The following is a 17,500-nucleotide window of genomic DNA, read 5'->3' on the forward strand; positions in this document are numbered from 1 at the left end:
GTGAATAGAAGTCCAGAGAAGTCACATATGGAGCTTTCTCAAGATCCCAATAGTTAAACTATGGGAATAGAGTGAAGTAATCATCAAGGATAGCCCTGAGGGTGTGTATGGAGGTTTGGGAAGAATCAACGCCATGCCTTTCCCTAGATAAAGAAGTAAGACTTGTTAGTCTGATTATAGGTGAGAAGCACGTGGCCCTTAGACTTAGCTAATGCATCTGTGTTGCAGGTAAGCAGAAGGGAGAACAACCTATCTGTATGCTCTACACCTAGAGAACACCCCTTTGAATGTGTAGTAGGTGCCCTTCCTGGCTTTTGGTTTTAGCATCAGCAGAGGATTCACTGCCTTCTTCTGAGTCACTGCTTTTCCCCAAAGACTGGGACTGGCAACATAGTTGATTTTCCTGTATCAGGCAATGACAGTGCTGTGGAGTCAAACTCAGGAGCTGGAAGATATTCTCATTCTCCCTTTATCTATCTATCTATCTATCTATCTATGATCTGTCTATCAAATCTATAATCTATATGCACCCAGAGTCAAACTTACACGATTTTACAGAGACATAAAGATTCCAATCATGTTCAGCACAGAACACAGACACAGCCTGTACTGGGAAAGGAACAAAATGGTCTGAAGCCAAACCCAGAAGTTTTATACTAGATGCTCCCCCTGCTGGTTATATAGGTGTAGTTTCCATAGTGAGTCATTGCAGTTTTTGTTTGTTTGTTTGTTTGTTTTGCATGTGGAATTTAGATGTTTTAGCCTCCATTGATTGGTTCACATCATTAAACACCTACTACTTACAGATCTCTGGCTATATATGGGGTGGGGGTGTTTGCAGGAGAAAATAATAGTGACAACTGAGCCTGATTCAAGTTCTGAAATCATGGCTTATCATGTAATTTCAGTGATACATAAATGATATATTTCAAGGCAAATAGACAGAACCACTTGTTTTCCAAAACAAGTTAGAAGATAAAAATGTGTAGACTTGACAACATCTGGGAGCCAAGCATTGGGGTGGTGTGGGGGAGGGCAGGGAAGAAAAGGATCAGTGATGGAAAATTCCCTTTAGGTTCTCTGAACCTTTTGACCACTGACTTTCAGAATATGCCAGGCAGAGGCCATTCCTGTGAGCTTGTAAACAGAATAATAAGAAAAAGAAAAGGCAAGGCTTGCCATCACTGTTCAATAACAGCATGACCTCAATATCAGTGTTTTAAGAAGACTCAGATTTTTTTAAAGATTGATTTATTTATTTGAAAGGCAGAGTTAACACAGAGAAAGAGGGAGAGGGAGAAGGAGAGGGGGAGGGAGAGAGAGAGAGAGAGAGAGAGAGAGAGAGAGAGATCTTCCATTTGGTGGCCCATTCCCCAAATGGCTGCAATGGCCAGAGCTGGGCCAGGCCAAAGCCAGGAGCCATGAGTTTCTTCCAGGTCTCCCAAGTTTGTGGCAGGGGTCAGAGCACTTGAGCCATCTTCTGCTGCTTTCCGAGTCACATTAGCAGAGAGCTGGATTGGAAGTAAGAGCCAGGACTCAAGCTGGCACACATATGGGACGTCAGCATCACAGGCAGCAGGTTAACCCATGATGCCACAACACCAGCCCCTGAATATGAGATTTTTAAAACTTTAGTGCTGTGTTCCCCTAACTACATACAAGTGTGTTTTCTTTAAGTTCTGATATCCAGAGAATGCATATATTATCATAACACTAGATGTTAATTTGTGGATCCAAGTTACTCTAATATGTGGGTTATTTGACTATTCTCCTGATTAGTCAGAAGTGCTTTGTGCTTTCTGATGACTACATAATATTCAATTGTCATGTTCCCCATATAGTGCTTGGCATCAAGAAAATACAGCAAAAATGTAATAATGGAAGAGCTTATAGCTAAATTCCTTCCAGAAGAACTCAAGGAACGAAGGAGGCTTTATGAAGAAGAAATGGAAGAACTTTCCAAGTATGTATATGTGTGTTTCTATTTCAGTTTCATTCATACCAGCTTCATTCATATCAGCTCGTGAGAGCTGAGTGTGTACATTTCTTCCTAGCTCTTCATTCAGTGGTATCACATCAGTAGCTTGAAATTGGCCATGGTGAGAGTATCTATACCACGGAAATCAGCAAATGCTACACACCAGGGCTTCCTCCACCTAATGTTGAGAGCGAGTTGTTAAAACACTTACCAGCAAACCAGGCAAACCACTCACCAGGACATGTCTTGGCACCAGGAGCAGTGTGTTACTCATAGGAGTTAATTGAAGTAGTTTAATCAGAGGAATTGACAAAGTATCCAGAAGACCATCTTTAACTACAAAAGGAGGTGCTGTGAGGTTAAGAATGTTGGTTTCAGCCAGACCTGGGCTTAAGATTCAGTTCTGTCACAAAGTGAGAATACTTCAGGACCCTGGGCAGGTCACTCAAACTTTCTGGGCCAATAGCTTGAGGATGCTGATAGTTCTTACTTGGTGGACTTGTTAGGAAGAGCAAGCGAGTTAGTGCATAGAAAGCACTTAACCAGTGGCATGGTACTAGTGCTTGTTATGTGCTTCCTCTGCCACCGTGCACAGGTAGTATGACAAGTGCTAGGTAGGGATGGAGGTATCACTGAGGCTCCAAGATCTCTGCCTGGCTGAAAGAACAGCTCACTCAGCAGCAAAAGCGGGGGGAAATCAGTAATTTCTGTCTCTCTTACTACTGCCCTTCCCTTAGCCCATCCTCAGGAGCATCTTCACAACGTTCCGGAGGTGAGATTCCTGATGGCAAAAATTGTCCTGATTTTATGCCCACCCTGTGCAGAGGATTTCTAAACTCTGCCACCAGTTCAGTTGAATGTGCCTCTCTCTTTGAATAATGTTTTCCTCAAGTACTAAATCTTTGCCTGTTCTCATCGAATTCTTATTTTATTATTATTTATTTGAAAGGCATAGTTATAGAGAGGCAAAGGCAGAGAGAGCGAGAGCGAGAGAGAGAGAGAGAGAATTTTCCATCCGCTGGTTCACTCCCCAAATGGCTGCAACAGCTGGAGCTGAGCTGATCCAAAGCCAGGAGCCTGGAGCTTCTTCCGGGTCTCCCACACGGGTGCAGGGGCTCAAGCACTTGAGCAATCTTCCACTGCCTTCCCAGGCATGCTAGCAGGGAGCTGGATCAGAAGTGGAGCAGCCAGGACTGGAACCAAAACCCATATGGGATGTCGGCAGTGCCAGCCACCTAATTCTATTTTGCATAACCTTTTTGAAGTCCCTTCATATCTGTCAGTCAGTCAGTCTAGGTTCAGTGTTCCTGCATTGAATTTACTAGACAAATAACAGCAGAGATCCAGGAGGAGCTGGCCCTGTTGGTGGTTCCCCAGCAAGTCTGTATGTGTCCATGTTCAGAGGTGTTTTTTGGAAGGCAGCTTCCTGGATCCCAATTTCAGAGTTAATGCATCAGCATCTCTGGAGGTGTGGGGACCCAATCATCTGGATTTAAGAGCTCCCCATGATTCTGGCATACTGGAGCATTCGAGCATCCCTGAGCTGGATTACTCTTTTTTCCCTTACATTTGTCTTTCTCCATTTTTTAAACCTGGAAACCTTTTATTTAAGGTATACAAACTTAATGCATTCAATAGATATACATTTAGGAATATAGTGATTCTTCCCACCCTACTCTTCTTCCCACCCTTCTTCCTCCTACCTTATTTTTTATTTTTACAAAGATCTATTTTTAATTAACTTTATACACATAAGATTAACCCTGCACTAAGTAAAGAGTTCAACAAATAGTATGAAGGAAAAAAAAAAACCTGTTCCTCAACAGTTGAGACAATTGCTATTCAAAACCATTGCATCTCAGAGTGTCAATTCTATAGATTACCTTTTAGGTACTCTGTTAGTTACCACAGATCAGGGAGAACATATGGTATTTATCTTTTTGGGACTCGCTCATTTCACCAAGTATGTTTTCCAGTTACATCCATTTTGTTGCAAACGACAGGATTTCATTTTTTTTTAAAGCTAAGTAGTACTCCATAGTGTATATATACCATAATTTCTTTATCCAGTCAACAGTTGATGGACATCTGGGTTGATTCCATATCTTAGCTATTGTAAATTGTGCTGCAGTGAACATGCAGGTACAGATATCTCTGTCATGTACTGATCTCTTTGCTTTGGATACATTCCCATGGGTGGGATGGCTGGATCATATGGTAGGCCTATATTCAGGTTTCTGAGCTATCTCCAGACTGTCTTTCACAGTGGCTGTACCAGTTTACATTCCCATAGATTACTCTTGCCTGTCTCTTGCTCCCTCCTCCAAGCTGGGCCTGATATGCAAATTCCCTGGAGGGGGAGCTTTGCAAATTTGAGATGCCTAAAGGGATCTTGCAGAGAATTTCCCACCACCCTTCTAGAGAGCTGGGTCCACTTATACCATCATTATCCTTCCCCCTACTGCCTGTACAACACCTGAAGATAATTGTTTCAAGAGCATGAAAGAAAGCAAAATGAGGCATGGCTATCACCCATGATGTTAAGGTACTTGAGGGCTTCTTCAGACAGATTAGAATGTGTGCAATGCCAATTTCAATCTCTTAGCCCTCATGCTGACCTTTGCACCAGATTAATGAGACTCAGCTCACCGCATCAATTGCATGTCATCATTTACTGATCAGCCATAAAAAGTGGATGGCTCTTTGTCTTCCCTCCATGGGAAACCATGTGCTGACATCTGATGAGCCTTTCTGTGTTCTGCCCCATTGCTTTGAGATCCATCTAATTTACTCTTCTTGACAGCTTAAATAAGAACGTGCCTATTTTCGTGTGTACCATGGCCTATCCCACTGTTCCTTGTCCCCTGCACATCTTTGAGCCTTGTTACCGCCTGATGATTCGTAGATGCATTGAGACAGGCACGAGACAGTTTGGCATGTGCCTTGGAGATCCTGTTAAAGGGTAAGTGAAGAGCCCTGTGAGTAAAGGGAGGTTGGGTGGGGAGGGACTAGGGTTTTATTTTAGGGTGTCCCCAGGAGGCAGGGAGGCCTAGCTCATGACCTTTAGCCAGCTCAAGAATATGAGCATTTGTAAGGATCAGGCTCTCTCTGGCACCTAGTTCACCATGAAACACTGCTTATTTAAAAGAACCCCAGGATTAAGCTTCTTTTTAAGAAAAAGATTTATTTATTTTTTTATTTATTTGAAAGACAGAGTTGAGAGAGAGCAAGAGAGAGAGAGGGAGAATCTTCCATCTGCTGGTTCACAGCCCACGGCTGGGGCTGGACCAGACCAAAGCCAGGAGCCAGGAGCGTCTTGCAAGTCTCCCACATGGGTGGCAGGGGCCCAAGTACTTGGGTCATCTTCCACTGCTTTCCCAGGCACATTAGCTGGGAACTGGATTGGAAGTGGAGCAGCTGGGACTGGAACCTGTGCCCATATGGGATGCCACCATCACAGGATGGCCCCCTCTTAAATGTGTCATCTCTTAATACTGTTAAGCACTGGCACATAGTATGTACTCAATAAATAGTAGCAGTTATAGCAATGAATTTTTTTTTTATTTCACACAGGCATTACCTGATGTGCTATAGCCATAGACCAAGGACAGGCAAAGAGGCAGAAGTCCTTTGTGGCATAGCATGGGGTAACATAAATGGCCAGGGGACAGGCCAGGAAAATAGAGCTTGTCAAAGATCTACTTTCTTAATTCCTTTCTCAATAAACAGGTTTGCAGAATATGGCTGCATCCTAGAGATCAGAAATGTTCAGTTCTTTGCTGATGGACGTTCAGTGGTCGACAGCATAGGCAAGAGACGCTTCAAGGTGCTGCATCAGGGCCAGCGGGATGGCTACAACACAGCTGACATCGAATACATTGAAGACCAAAAGGTGAGGGTGGCCAGTGCCAAGAATGCCAAAGCAAAGCTCTCTCTGTAACTTGGCAGATGGTTGTAAAACGATTTCTCAGAACTACTGGGGACCTTGCTGCTTCTCACCAAATTGCTGCAGCAACGTTGAATGCTGCTGGTTTGTTGCCCAATTGCAGTGAGAATGCCCATTGTCCTGACTCAATCTGCTTAGCTGCTGGATTGCATTCACATGTAAGAAATGCTGTCCCAGACCAACTCTGGGGCCCTTTCAGCCTAGGAGTTAGGTCTCCCAGGGATACCAAAGGATAGATCTGGAGTGGGGTCTACACATGCATATTTTTGTACTGATTTATTTATCTGTATTTTAAAATGGTTTGCTTTGAGATAGTCATAGATCCACACATGCTTTTGCATTTTTAAGTGTGCAACCTGGCTAAGAACCCTTCCTGGTAACCCATCATCTCATAAAGCAGAAAGATGGCATATCCCGTTAATCCTTGGTTTTCTAGGCTAAAGGGTGGGAACAGAGGTACACAATGCCATGTTCATTTATCTTTACATTCACTAAGTAGCAGAAGATGAGTAAGTGATTTGACCTGGAGGAGAATCACACACTGAGACGCAGATGCCTTCATGTCCCTCTTGGCAGCAAGCAATAGGAAAACAGACCTAGCAACAAAAAGGTCAGAGGCGTAAACCAGCATAACCTGCTTTGGTTACATGACTCCACTCAGACTAGACCAAATCTCTGGCTTTCTGTATGTCCTGCTGTTTCAGCTAATCTGCCCAGCTGAACCTTTTGTCCTTCCTGCAGCAGTGTTTGCACACGGCCCAGCACTTGTGGGGCATCTCACATCTCACTCAAAAGACAGCTGGATGACTAAACCTTCCTATCGGGAGAGCAGGGTGGATGCTCAAAGAGAGTCAGGTGTCAAAAGCAACTCTGCGAGTGACGGAGAGGGTAGAGACGGGACAGAATGTTTCACGTTGACTTTACTACTTTCAGGTTCAGGGAGAAGATTGTGCTGAGCTCCTAGGATTACATAACTGTGTGTATGAGCAAGCGTCATCATGGTTTCATTCGCTCAAATCATCTCTAAAGAATCGGATACTCAGTCACTTTGGCCCAATGCCAGAGAAAGATGCTGATCCTCAGGTATATGAAATGTTCATTTTGACAGAGTGCTCCACCAGATGAGAATGCCTAGGGTTTGTGATGAAATGGGGGCAAGGTGGCCATCCAGCAAGTCAAGGGCAGAGAGGAAGAGGGATCTAATTTGTTGTTATCTGCCTGGGTAGTGAGCATCATGGGAAAGACTAAAAAGATCCCAAGTCAGAATTGGGGTAACTGAAGTAAAGCATGAATTTGGATCTGAGACAGGTTTTGAGAGATAACTGAGGTGAGAGAATGGGAACATAGACACCACCCAGGTTTACAGCATGGTGATGTCAGGGTGACAAGATGCACACAAACCTCAGGACTTAGAAGGGTATGGATATCCTGGGAGCTGAGACCAAAGGCTGCCACTTCCGGGAAGCTTCACAACCCTCTTCTCTTTGCAATAGGAGCTAGGGCCAGCTACAAGATTCCAGTTGTGAGACCACAGAAACTGTGTACATACAAGTCTACCCATGCTCAGTCTTGCAAGTCTAGTCACTTGCTGTTGTCCTCATCATGGGTGAATAGGTCTTGAGAGAACTGATCCCATGTTTAAACTCACCCTTGGCTGAGTTATACTAGGAATTTACTAGAAAGCAGTTCACTCAGTTCTCCTGGGCCAGTCTTCTTCCTGGGGCAGAGCGGTGGGGACACACTCATTTGTAAGATCCAGCTGCAGATCAGAAGCTTTCCAGGAAAGTGGAGCTAGTTGTTTCACAAGATTTTTTTTAAAGGGAATTCCACTTCCAGCAATTCTTTCTTTCTATAACAAGGCTGGAAATATCCTAAGCAAATATTGCCTCACCACCACTGTTTTTCATACTCTGAGCTGACTCTCCTGCAGCATCAGTCTCATGTCTTCCTTTGCCCTTTACTTCTCTTACACACTCATATCTTACTTATGCTCATTCCCAGTTTGCACAATAGAAAAATCTGAATGTGCATATTCTGACTTCTCTGCCAAATGACTTTAACTTTTCTTCCATCTCTGAAAGGAGAGAGGTTGATGAGGAAGTCTCTAAAGCCCCCTCTTCCTCTTCTATTCTGAGGTTCTAAAACACAACATTGTTCCCAAATGGGCTAAAATGCTTTGCTTTTGGGGCCAGTGTTGTAGTGCAGTGGGTTAAGCCACCAGTTGCGATGTTGGCATCCCATATGGCTGCATCCCTGACTGCTCCATTTTATTTTTTTTTAAGATTTGTTTATTTGAAAGTCAGAGTTACACAGAGAGAGGAGAGGCGGGGGGGGGGGGGGCTTCCAATCCGCTGGCTCACTCCCCAATTGGCCACAACAGCCAGAGATGTGCTGATCCGATGCCAGGGGCCAGGAGCTTCCTCTGGGTCTCCCATGTGGGTGCAGGGGCCCAAGGACTTGGGTCATCCTCCACTGCTTTCCCAGGCCACAGCAGAAAGCTGGATTGGGAATGGAGCAGCCGGGGCTCAAACTGGCACCCATATGGGATGCCAGCACTGCAGGTAGCGGCCTTACCCACTATGCCACAGCGCTGGCCCCAAGGCTGCCCCACCTTAGATCTACCTTCCTGGTAATGCATTTGGGAAAATAGTGGAAAGTGGCCCAGGTGCTTGGGATCCTGCCACCCATGTGGGAGACCCAAATGGAGTTCCAGGCTCCTGGCTTCAGCATAATCCAGCCCTGGCTGTTGCAGCCATGTGGGGAGTAAGTCACTGGATGGAAGATCTATCTTTGTTTCTTTTCTTTCTTTTTTTTCTCTCTTTCTTTCTTCCTTCCTTCCTTCCTTCCTTCCTTCCTTCCTTCCTTCCTTCCTTTCTTTCTTTCTTTCTTCTTTCTCTCTTTCTTTTCCTTTTCTTTTCTCTTCTCTTCTCTTCTCTTCTTTTCTTTTCTTTCTCTCTCCTTCCAAGTAAATAAATCTTAAAAAAACAAAAAATTACCAAATTTTCCAAAGGGGCTGTATAGTTTATATATATAGTTTATGCATATATACATGAAGAATCTTGCTTTCCCAGACCACAAAGTTGGCTCACCACCACCCCCCACCCCCCACCCCATGCGACAGCATCTTGGGTTTTAAAGCATGAAAGGCCAGTTAGTGCTTGCCCGTGACCTAGCTCCTGGCTCTGGGCCACTGTGACTCAGGACTACAGCATAACTCTGAGTAAGCGCATGATCAAGCTTGATTTTCCCTGTCACCTTCTGGGAAGCATTCTCTCCCAGTCAGGCAAAAGCTAGAGCAAGGATAGCAGCATCTTCCCCAAGAGGAAACACAGATGCCACAGTGTGATTCACAAGGACTTTGGTGACACAGAAAGCTGCAATCTTGGGCTTTGTTTCCTATATGATCAGTTCTGTCAGCATTGTGTTGACAGTGGAAGCACCTGGAAAAAAAGCAAAAAGTGAAACCCATTCAGTTTGCTCTAGTCAATGCTGCAGCTTCAGTGGCGCACAGATAAGAATATCCAAAGCTTCAGGAGGGTTCTTAGAAACTACCCCAAGTATGAATATCAGGTTAAATATCTTTGTTGATAATTCTAGGAAAGAAAATTCAGAAAGCCAGTCTGTTATTCAGCACTGATCACAGAAGGCAGAGCATGTAGCAGACTGCTCTCAGGCACACAAAAAATTATTTTATCCAGATGAAGCAAGAGGCATGGAGAATTAAAGAGGGCAGGGAGATTTGGGGAGGATCAGATGAAGCAATTTGGAACCCGATAATCCCAGATGGGGGTGGTTTGACCAGAATGTGATTCCCCACAGGCCTAAGAACAACTTTCCAAAGTTGTGGGAAGAACATTTATTTCAGGCTTAGTAACATGTAAATCAGCATTGTCTGAGATGGCTGCTCAGGAAGGTGCCTACAAACAGGATTTTCTTGAAAAGAAACCTGGGGGCAGAATCCAGGTCTAATGTGATTTTTTTTTTTTACCATCTAATACCTTATTTTGTCTTGTTAATGTGCTATTAACACAAAGAGAATAGACTCAATGTATTTCTTGGGTACAATTCTAAGAATATAATGATACTTCTTTCCTCTTTCTTCCTTTCATATTTCTTAGTTTTTGATATAACACTGTAAGTTTCATAGGCAAGGGCTTAATGCCCTGTGATTATTTTAAAATTTACAGTATATGGGTCATATGGTCATCTTTCCCATTTGATTATTGTTTATAGCCCCTGCCTATATTCCTGCCAAACTAGCGACATTTTACTTTTTACCTTTTGAATGTGTTTTTTAATTGGAATTTTTGCTAAGCGGGGTTGCTGTTCTTTGGTTTCTGGAGAGAAGATAGCTGTGGCCCTGCAGCTGACATGAATATCAGAACTATTGTGTTCAGCCAGAGCAAAGATATGAAGGGAGCTTAAAGACATGCAAAGCCTGAGGGTTCATGGGATTTGAAGGCCTGCAAAGTTGCATATATCTGTCTAAAGGATCTAAGCAGAATCTTAGAAGTAGAAAAGACTGGGTAGTGGCTATTCTAGCTCATAAACTCACCCTGATTAGGGGAAATGTTGTCTCTGCTAAGATGTTGGTTTGCCTGCCAAAATACCAAAAAGATACTTGGCCCTAATTCCTAGCTTCAGAGCAGCTTGATTCCACGAGAACATTCAGAGACCCAGGCTCCTTCATCACAAAGCACTACCTTTCTTGGAATGCTGCTGCCCTTCATTGAAGAAAGGAAAGGGAGAGAAAGAGCTTGACCCAGTATCACTTCCCCTATCGCTTCCTGCTACAGCTCCTGAGCTAGAACTTTGTCTCCTGGCCTCACGTAGCTGCAAGGGAGGCTGAGAAGTAGTCTTTTTTTCCCCCTGGGAAGCTAGATCCCCAGCTAAAATAATGGGGAAATAGACACAGGGGCAGTCAGCAGTGTCTATCACCCACAGAGGTAGTTCCACGTGAGATGTTTACCTGGTGCATTTGGAAACTTGCAGACTGATGGTGCTTACATGGGGACAGGATGAACCCTTTGTGTTTCTCTGTTGCAGATTAACCCGAATGGTCCAGCCTGGTGCTGGTGGACATTAGCGGTTCTTCCCTTGGAAAGCCGAGCTCAGCTCCCATTCCTAGCAATGAGGTCCTTAAAGGATAGACTGAACGGTATTCGGCGAGTCCTGGCCTTTATATCCCGAAACCAAAACTAGTGAGAGTGGATGGCGAAGAGGAGCTCCCACCCTCCCCACTGCCCTGGGGGTGGGGTGCTTCTTGTAAATATGTCTAACCGCAATAACATCTTAACAGAAGGAGGTATCAAACAGAGGCATTAACCTGCTTTTGATCTCAGAACAAAATGAAGTCGAAAGACCGAAAGAATGTGACCCGTTTAAAACTTTCTGTCCTAAGATGCTTCTTGACAATGCTGCACAATCATATAAACAGCAGAGATGTTTAAGAGCCCAGAAAAAAATCGATTTTAACATAAAATCTTCAGAAAATTTAAAGTGATTTTTGCTTTAATTTCATTTTTTCCTAGATGATTGTGTTTGAAATGTGAAGCAAAGATACTAATAATGTTGCTGCATGATGTCACTGACTTGAGGTCTCATTCCAAATGGTTCAGGTTTTATAGAGCATTGTGTAAAATAATGTCCATACTTCTTTCTGTTTTAATAATTTATTTTTTGCACTACTGTACCCTTTTTTCTACATGTATGTCTGTAACTATTTAAGTGTACATTACTGAAAAGTCAGTTGCTTAATTTATTCATGTGGTTTACCAGGAGTCCTAGGGGGAAGTAACAATATTAGAAATGTGCAATTTCTTGCTTTAGTTATTTTTTACTATGTTGATCCACTTCTGTATCTATCCAATTGGATATTGACATTAAGTTTGGAGTGATGCCAAGATCATCTCCCTTCACATATTCTACTTTTTTGTTTCAATTTGCATTAAACGAAACAAAATACTTAAGAGATTTGTCATAGATGATGGCACATGCCAAGGTAAAGTAAAATAATCCACTTTCTGCATGTAATACAGAACAGGGCTGAAAGAACTATTTTTCTAGAATGAAGATATGAATCAGAGTAGTGTCCTTTATTAGGATGTCTTATGGGCATTGTATTTCAGCAATATAATTAGACCTGTCTCTCGTTTCTTCTCACTGCAGTTAGGAATGTGATTTTAGGTGCAATAGTATTTAATCCTGAGAAGGAATGGCTTCCAACTTGGCATATCATAGCCATGTCTCCCCCCACCCCCATCCCCGCCTACACATACACACACACACACACAAACCTCTATACCCGGTTCTGACCAAGAGCTGGACTAGCATGTGTGAAAACATTTGATGAAGGATTATTTGTTATCAAAAGTATGAAGAAGCCAGATAGGTTATAACTCAAACTCTTTTTAAGGGAACCAAACAATTCATCCATAATCTTATCTAAACGTTGTTTTTTCTCCTAATTGCAATGGACCAAATATCTGAATATTGCAGGAGAATATTTGTAACTTGCTTGGCGCTACTTTGGTTCCTTGAGTGTCAGGAGAACTTGAAAGTACCCTGGGTATGGGAGTGTTATAACAGAGTTGAAAGACTAGGGCAGGGAAGTAGTGAATTGTACCATTTTTACCTGCCTGCAAATTATCCCCCCACGTGGTTTCGGACACCTACAGTGTTACTTGCTCACAGCCCATACATTCTGTTAAGGTGAGAGGGTAATGTTTCTGGCAGTCTGATTTCCATCACTACCTGTGGCCAAAAGCAGACAAAGGAGAGTGAGATGAGCCAGACTGAGCAGGTGAAGCATGGAAGTAAATGGAGGTATAGGCCTAGTTGCTGTGCGAGCAAACTCCAGAAGACTCTGGGAGCAGGAAATTAAAGGCTCCCCCTCCCACCTGGTGGCTGACCGTGTGGTCATAGCACGGCACTGTATGGTAGTGTCCTTATTGTCTTAAATGCAACAAAGAAAAGGATCGGAAGCTTCTCCACTTGCTAGGTGTGTTACTTTGGGGAAATGATTTCACTTTTCCTGAGCCCCAGTTTCTTCATCTAGAAAACAGTAGTGATAAATGCTGTCTGTAGAATTGTTAGGCACCTCACATGGGATATGTGCGAATCACTTAGCACAGTGTCTTGCACATAGGAGACATTCAATAGATAACAGTTGTTACAAGAGTATAGTTTAAGAACATCACAACTGCCTTTACACACAGAACCCTCTTGCAATCGCTTTAAACTTGCTCAGCAGAGTCCATACCAATGATTTTTTTAGATCGTAGCTTGATGATTTACAGGTAAATCCATTTGGGGTTAAGTCTGTTTGGGAAGGTGAAAATAGTGGAGAAAAAAATCAGGGTCAGAGGTTGGGGCTTATCCTATGCCAACAACCTTTTCCTCATTTCAGTAAAGGCTAAAAAGTAGTGTTGCTGTGAGGTCTAGAATTTCTGATAGAATGGAAGCCTTAAGTTCTAGTTCCATTCACATAACTAACCCAGCAGTCCCTGTTCATCCAAATGTATGGATAATCTTGCCCGTACCTGGGTGGTTGGACTTTATAATCTGTGACTTTAATGTTTAGTTCATGGAACAGATTCAACAAAAATGTATTGAGAAACTACCATGTGCAAGGTACTGAATCATGCAACCGCACATAGCTGAGTTAATTTATGTATTTCTCATATCCACCTTGTGACAGCAGTTATTAGCCCCATATTGTGGCTGAGAAAACTTGAGGCTCTGCAATGTTGGCTACTTCACCCAAGTAACAGAGCCAGCCAGTAAATGGCCAAGCTTAATTTTGAACCTATTTTTTAAAATTTTAAATAGTTTGTGTTACATACATTTTGTTAAACAGGCTTGGCAATCAAATCCCAAAAGCACCTCAGAAGGTCACAAAGGGAAGTCATGGCTTAAGTAAAGTTAATTTACTCAGCATATCTCTTATTTCCTCTAAGTGTGATTTCTTAATAAAATCCCACAACACAGAAAGCCCCCCTTGATCAGTGAGGGCTCATCTCCAGTAGATGTAGATCTTGATTAGACAGGATTGCACTTACTCTCAGTAGCCTAGATACATATGTGGGTTGTTTTACCTCAAGCTTTTGTTTCAGTCGTGATGGGAGGCTAAGCCTTGACTTTTTTTTGGATGTAACTGAATGGGGTAATCCATTGGACTTGACCAGTTTTGTAAATTGGTTTTACTGAACATCTAGGGAATAAAGAGTATACAAGAGATAGGACATAAAGGTTAATGTAGGCCTGGGCAAGGCTTCCCCCGTGCTAGATAGTGCCACTTATTGGGTTACTTGTTTTCTGTTTATCACCACTGACCCCAGTCTTTCTCTAATAAGTTATTTTCTATCTATGTGTGTAAGAGTGTGTGTGTGCACACATGTGTGTACATGCACACACATCATGCATATCTTAGGTAGCAAGCAGATACCATGCCTTTCTGCTTTGTACTGTACTACTACTGCTAGCTAATAACCAGCAAAATGTAGAAAATGAAGTTCAACACAAACAACTGTTTATAGACAACTTGGAGGAAAAAGTGCCTGCCCCTGGCTTAGTGGGGCAGAGAATTGCTTATTTCATCAATTTGCCTTTTCTGAAGGCCAACTGCTTCTAGTGCAGGGCTGCCTCAGCAGCAAGGGGCGAGTCAAGGCATTGCCCATGTGGTGCTCTGCCTGTGGAGCTGGCCTGGCTCAGATAATCCCCTGTGACTGGCCAGTGGGGCAGTGGAGCTCCTGAGGCTGGTTCACAGCGCCCGGAGGTCTCTCCCTGTTAATAAATTGTGTACTGTTGGTGGACTGTAACCCACTGGGGACTGTGCTCTCCACACCTACTCCATTGCCAACATGGGAATTTGATTTGGTACTCATTCTGCAAGTTCCCACCATACTGACTTTGCAGCTGTTTCTGCTCATCAAGGCAGGCCCGTAGCAGAGGTGTGTGGCAAAGGTACAAATGGAAGGCAGCTCAGACTATAGAAAAGGGCAGGTTTTCAGCCCTTTCTTGGGCCTGAGGACCAAGGTTTTGATTTATGATCGAAGACATTTTTGAAAAGCAGCCAGCTGCCTAGGCTTCCATGTGCACCACTTCCTGCGTGCAGAGAGAAGGAAGGAAAAGGAGCCATGTAAAATGGATGCATTCAATTCATCTTGCCATGATAGCTCCCACCTAACTCATTCAACTGTTTAATAATATAGGGTATGCACATCCAGAGGCGAAATGAAGAAATTTTCACTTACAAGTGGGTATTTAAAACACGCTAAGTTAACCTCCAGAGAGAAGTGCCTGTAATCTCTGTTCCTGTTGTCACTTTAAAGCTTTTGCTTCTTGACTCTGTAGCTGTTTCAGATTTTTTTTTTTTGCAGCAAACGTGATTAACAGACGTTTACAAAGCAACACTGTATTTTATGCATCATTTTAAATGTTGAGTAACATCTATTGTTAAAGCAACAACAATCAACAACTTTGAAATAAAAGCAAACAGGTTAATATGGCACGATCAGCTTATCTTAGATCAACTAGCTCCATCATTTTATGCAGTTCTTAGTAGTGTCACGATTACAATATCAATCGAGCCACTGAACCAGTGGCAAATGTGTATGTGTATTTGTTATTTTTTTTCATTTGTTTGTTAAGCAGCCATTTTATTCTTGCACTGTAATGAACTGAAGGGAAATTAAAATAATGCTTTCCCCCCATATTGCTATTCAACTACCTCTATAAGCTTGATTTCTTTTTAGAGTTTCCCTTCCTCTAAATCTGTACAAAAACCATTTCAGCACATCTATGTTGTAATAACAATGTGATAATAGACAATCTCTGTGAAAGTTGTTTGTTCATTAAAAAAATGTTTCCTGATGTCTCACTTTGTTTCTAACAAAACTGTATCCATACGTTTGGGAACTAATTGCCCAGCTAGTTTGAGCATTACTTGTTACTTGGTTAGAAGCTGAATACAAAAGAAAGCTACGGGAACATCTACTTCCCTCTTGCTTCTGTTGGTTCTAATGCATTTGACCTAAGCTCCTTAGGGAAAATAGACCTGCACTCAGTAAAGCCCCATGCATGTGACAGTGAGGCAAGCGTGAACCAATTTGTGTGACTGATGTGTTCTGAAATACTAGCCGTAAATTAAGTGTTAGATTCTCCAGAAAAGCAGGTTACTTAAAAAAAAATCACGTGGAAGGCACTTTATCAATAATATGCCCCTAGTTTATTTGGTTTGCCTGAAGCAGGACACATTACCTACTGTTTTCTTTGGCATTGTAAGATGTTCAGAAAAGCAAATTACACATTTTATTTTAAGTAAATGTTTTATCAACAATAGGTGAGTTAAGGCCCCAACCCGGAGCCCTTTCCTTTCCTTTCCTTTCCTTTCCTTTCCTTTCCTTTCCTTTCCTTTCCTTTCCTTTCCTTTCCTTTCCTTTCCTTTCCTTTCCTTTCCTTTCCTTTCCCTCCCCTTCCCTCCCCTCCCCTCCCCTCCCCTCCCCTTCCCTTCCCTTCCCCTCTACCCTACCCTACCCTACCTTACCCTACCTTACCCTACCTTACCTTACCTTACCTTACCTTCTCTTTTCTTATTTATCTGAGAGGCAGAGTTACAGACAGACAGACGGAGAGACAAAGGTCTTCCATTTGCTGGTTCACTCCCCAAATGGCCGCAACAGCCAGAGCTGGGTAGATCCAAAGCCAGGAGCTTCTTCCAGGTCTCCCACACGGGTGCAGGGGCCCAATCTTCTACTGCTTTCCCAGATAGCAGAGAGCTGAATCAAAAGAGGAGTAGCCGGGACTAGAACCGGTGCCCATATGGGATGCTGGTGCTGCAGGTGGAGGCTTAGTCTATACGCCACAGCACCAGCCCCCTAAGCCCAAATCTTTTAACAGGAAAATTGATCAAACCGATTGGGAAGATGAGTGGTATTGATTGAGCTGACCCCAGCAAGAGAGCTTCAGCAATATGCCATCCCCTCTGCAGTACTGATTGCAGTGTTATGCTGTTGATGGCTTTTTTTTTTTACAGAGTTTTTTTTTTAAGATGTATTTATTTATTTGAAAGTTAGAGTTACACAGAGAGAGGAGAGGCAGAGAGAGAGAGAGAGAGGTCTTCCATCTGATGGTTCACTCCCCAATTGGCCATAACGGTAGGAGCTGTGCTGATCTGAAGCCAGGAGCCGGGAGCTTCTTCCAGGTCTCCCACGCGGGTGCAGGGGCCCAAGCACTTGGGCCATCTTCTACTGCTTTCCCAGGCCATAGCAGAGAGCTGGATCGGAAGAGGAGCAGCCGGGATTAGAACCGGTGCCCATATGGAATGCTGGCGCTTCAGGCTAGGGTGTTAACCCGCTGCGCCACAGTGCTGGCCCCCATTGATGGCTTTATATAAGTTCAGCTTTACTCCTGAGGAAATATGCACAAACATGAGACAACTTAAAAATGAAATGATAGAGGGCAGTCATTGTGACACAGCAGATTAAGCCACCTCTTGGGATACTCACATTCCATATCAGAGTGCCTGGTTCAAGTGCTGGCTGTTCTAGCTTCCTACTAATGTACCTGGGAAAGCA

At 43.2% G+C, this 17,500-nt stretch overlaps 1 protein-coding gene across 2 annotated transcripts in view; it reads left to right on the forward strand.

The window, feature by feature from the left end:
• Positions 1-15,757, forward strand: part of LONRF3 (LON peptidase N-terminal domain and ring finger 3) — a 44,389-nt gene extending 28,632 nt beyond the window's left edge. For both annotated transcript variants that reach the window (XM_062183869.1, XM_062183870.1), the window contains exons 7-11: positions 1,842-1,963; positions 4,782-4,940; positions 5,708-5,870; positions 6,858-7,007; positions 10,971-15,757. In XM_062183869.1, the coding sequence (XP_062039853.1) occupies positions 1,842-1,963; positions 4,782-4,940; positions 5,708-5,870; positions 6,858-7,007; positions 10,971-11,126 (750 nt within the window). In that variant the 3' untranslated portion in view covers positions 11,127-15,757. The remainder of the gene's footprint in view (positions 1-1,841; positions 1,964-4,781; positions 4,941-5,707; positions 5,871-6,857; positions 7,008-10,970) is intronic.
• Positions 15,758-17,500: the final 1,743 nt, after the last annotated feature.

Source organism: Lepus europaeus, chromosome X (genome assembly GCF_033115175.1).
Source record: "Lepus europaeus isolate LE1 chromosome X, mLepTim1.pri, whole genome shotgun sequence".
Taxonomy (NCBI): domain Eukaryota; kingdom Metazoa; phylum Chordata; class Mammalia; order Lagomorpha; family Leporidae; genus Lepus; species Lepus europaeus.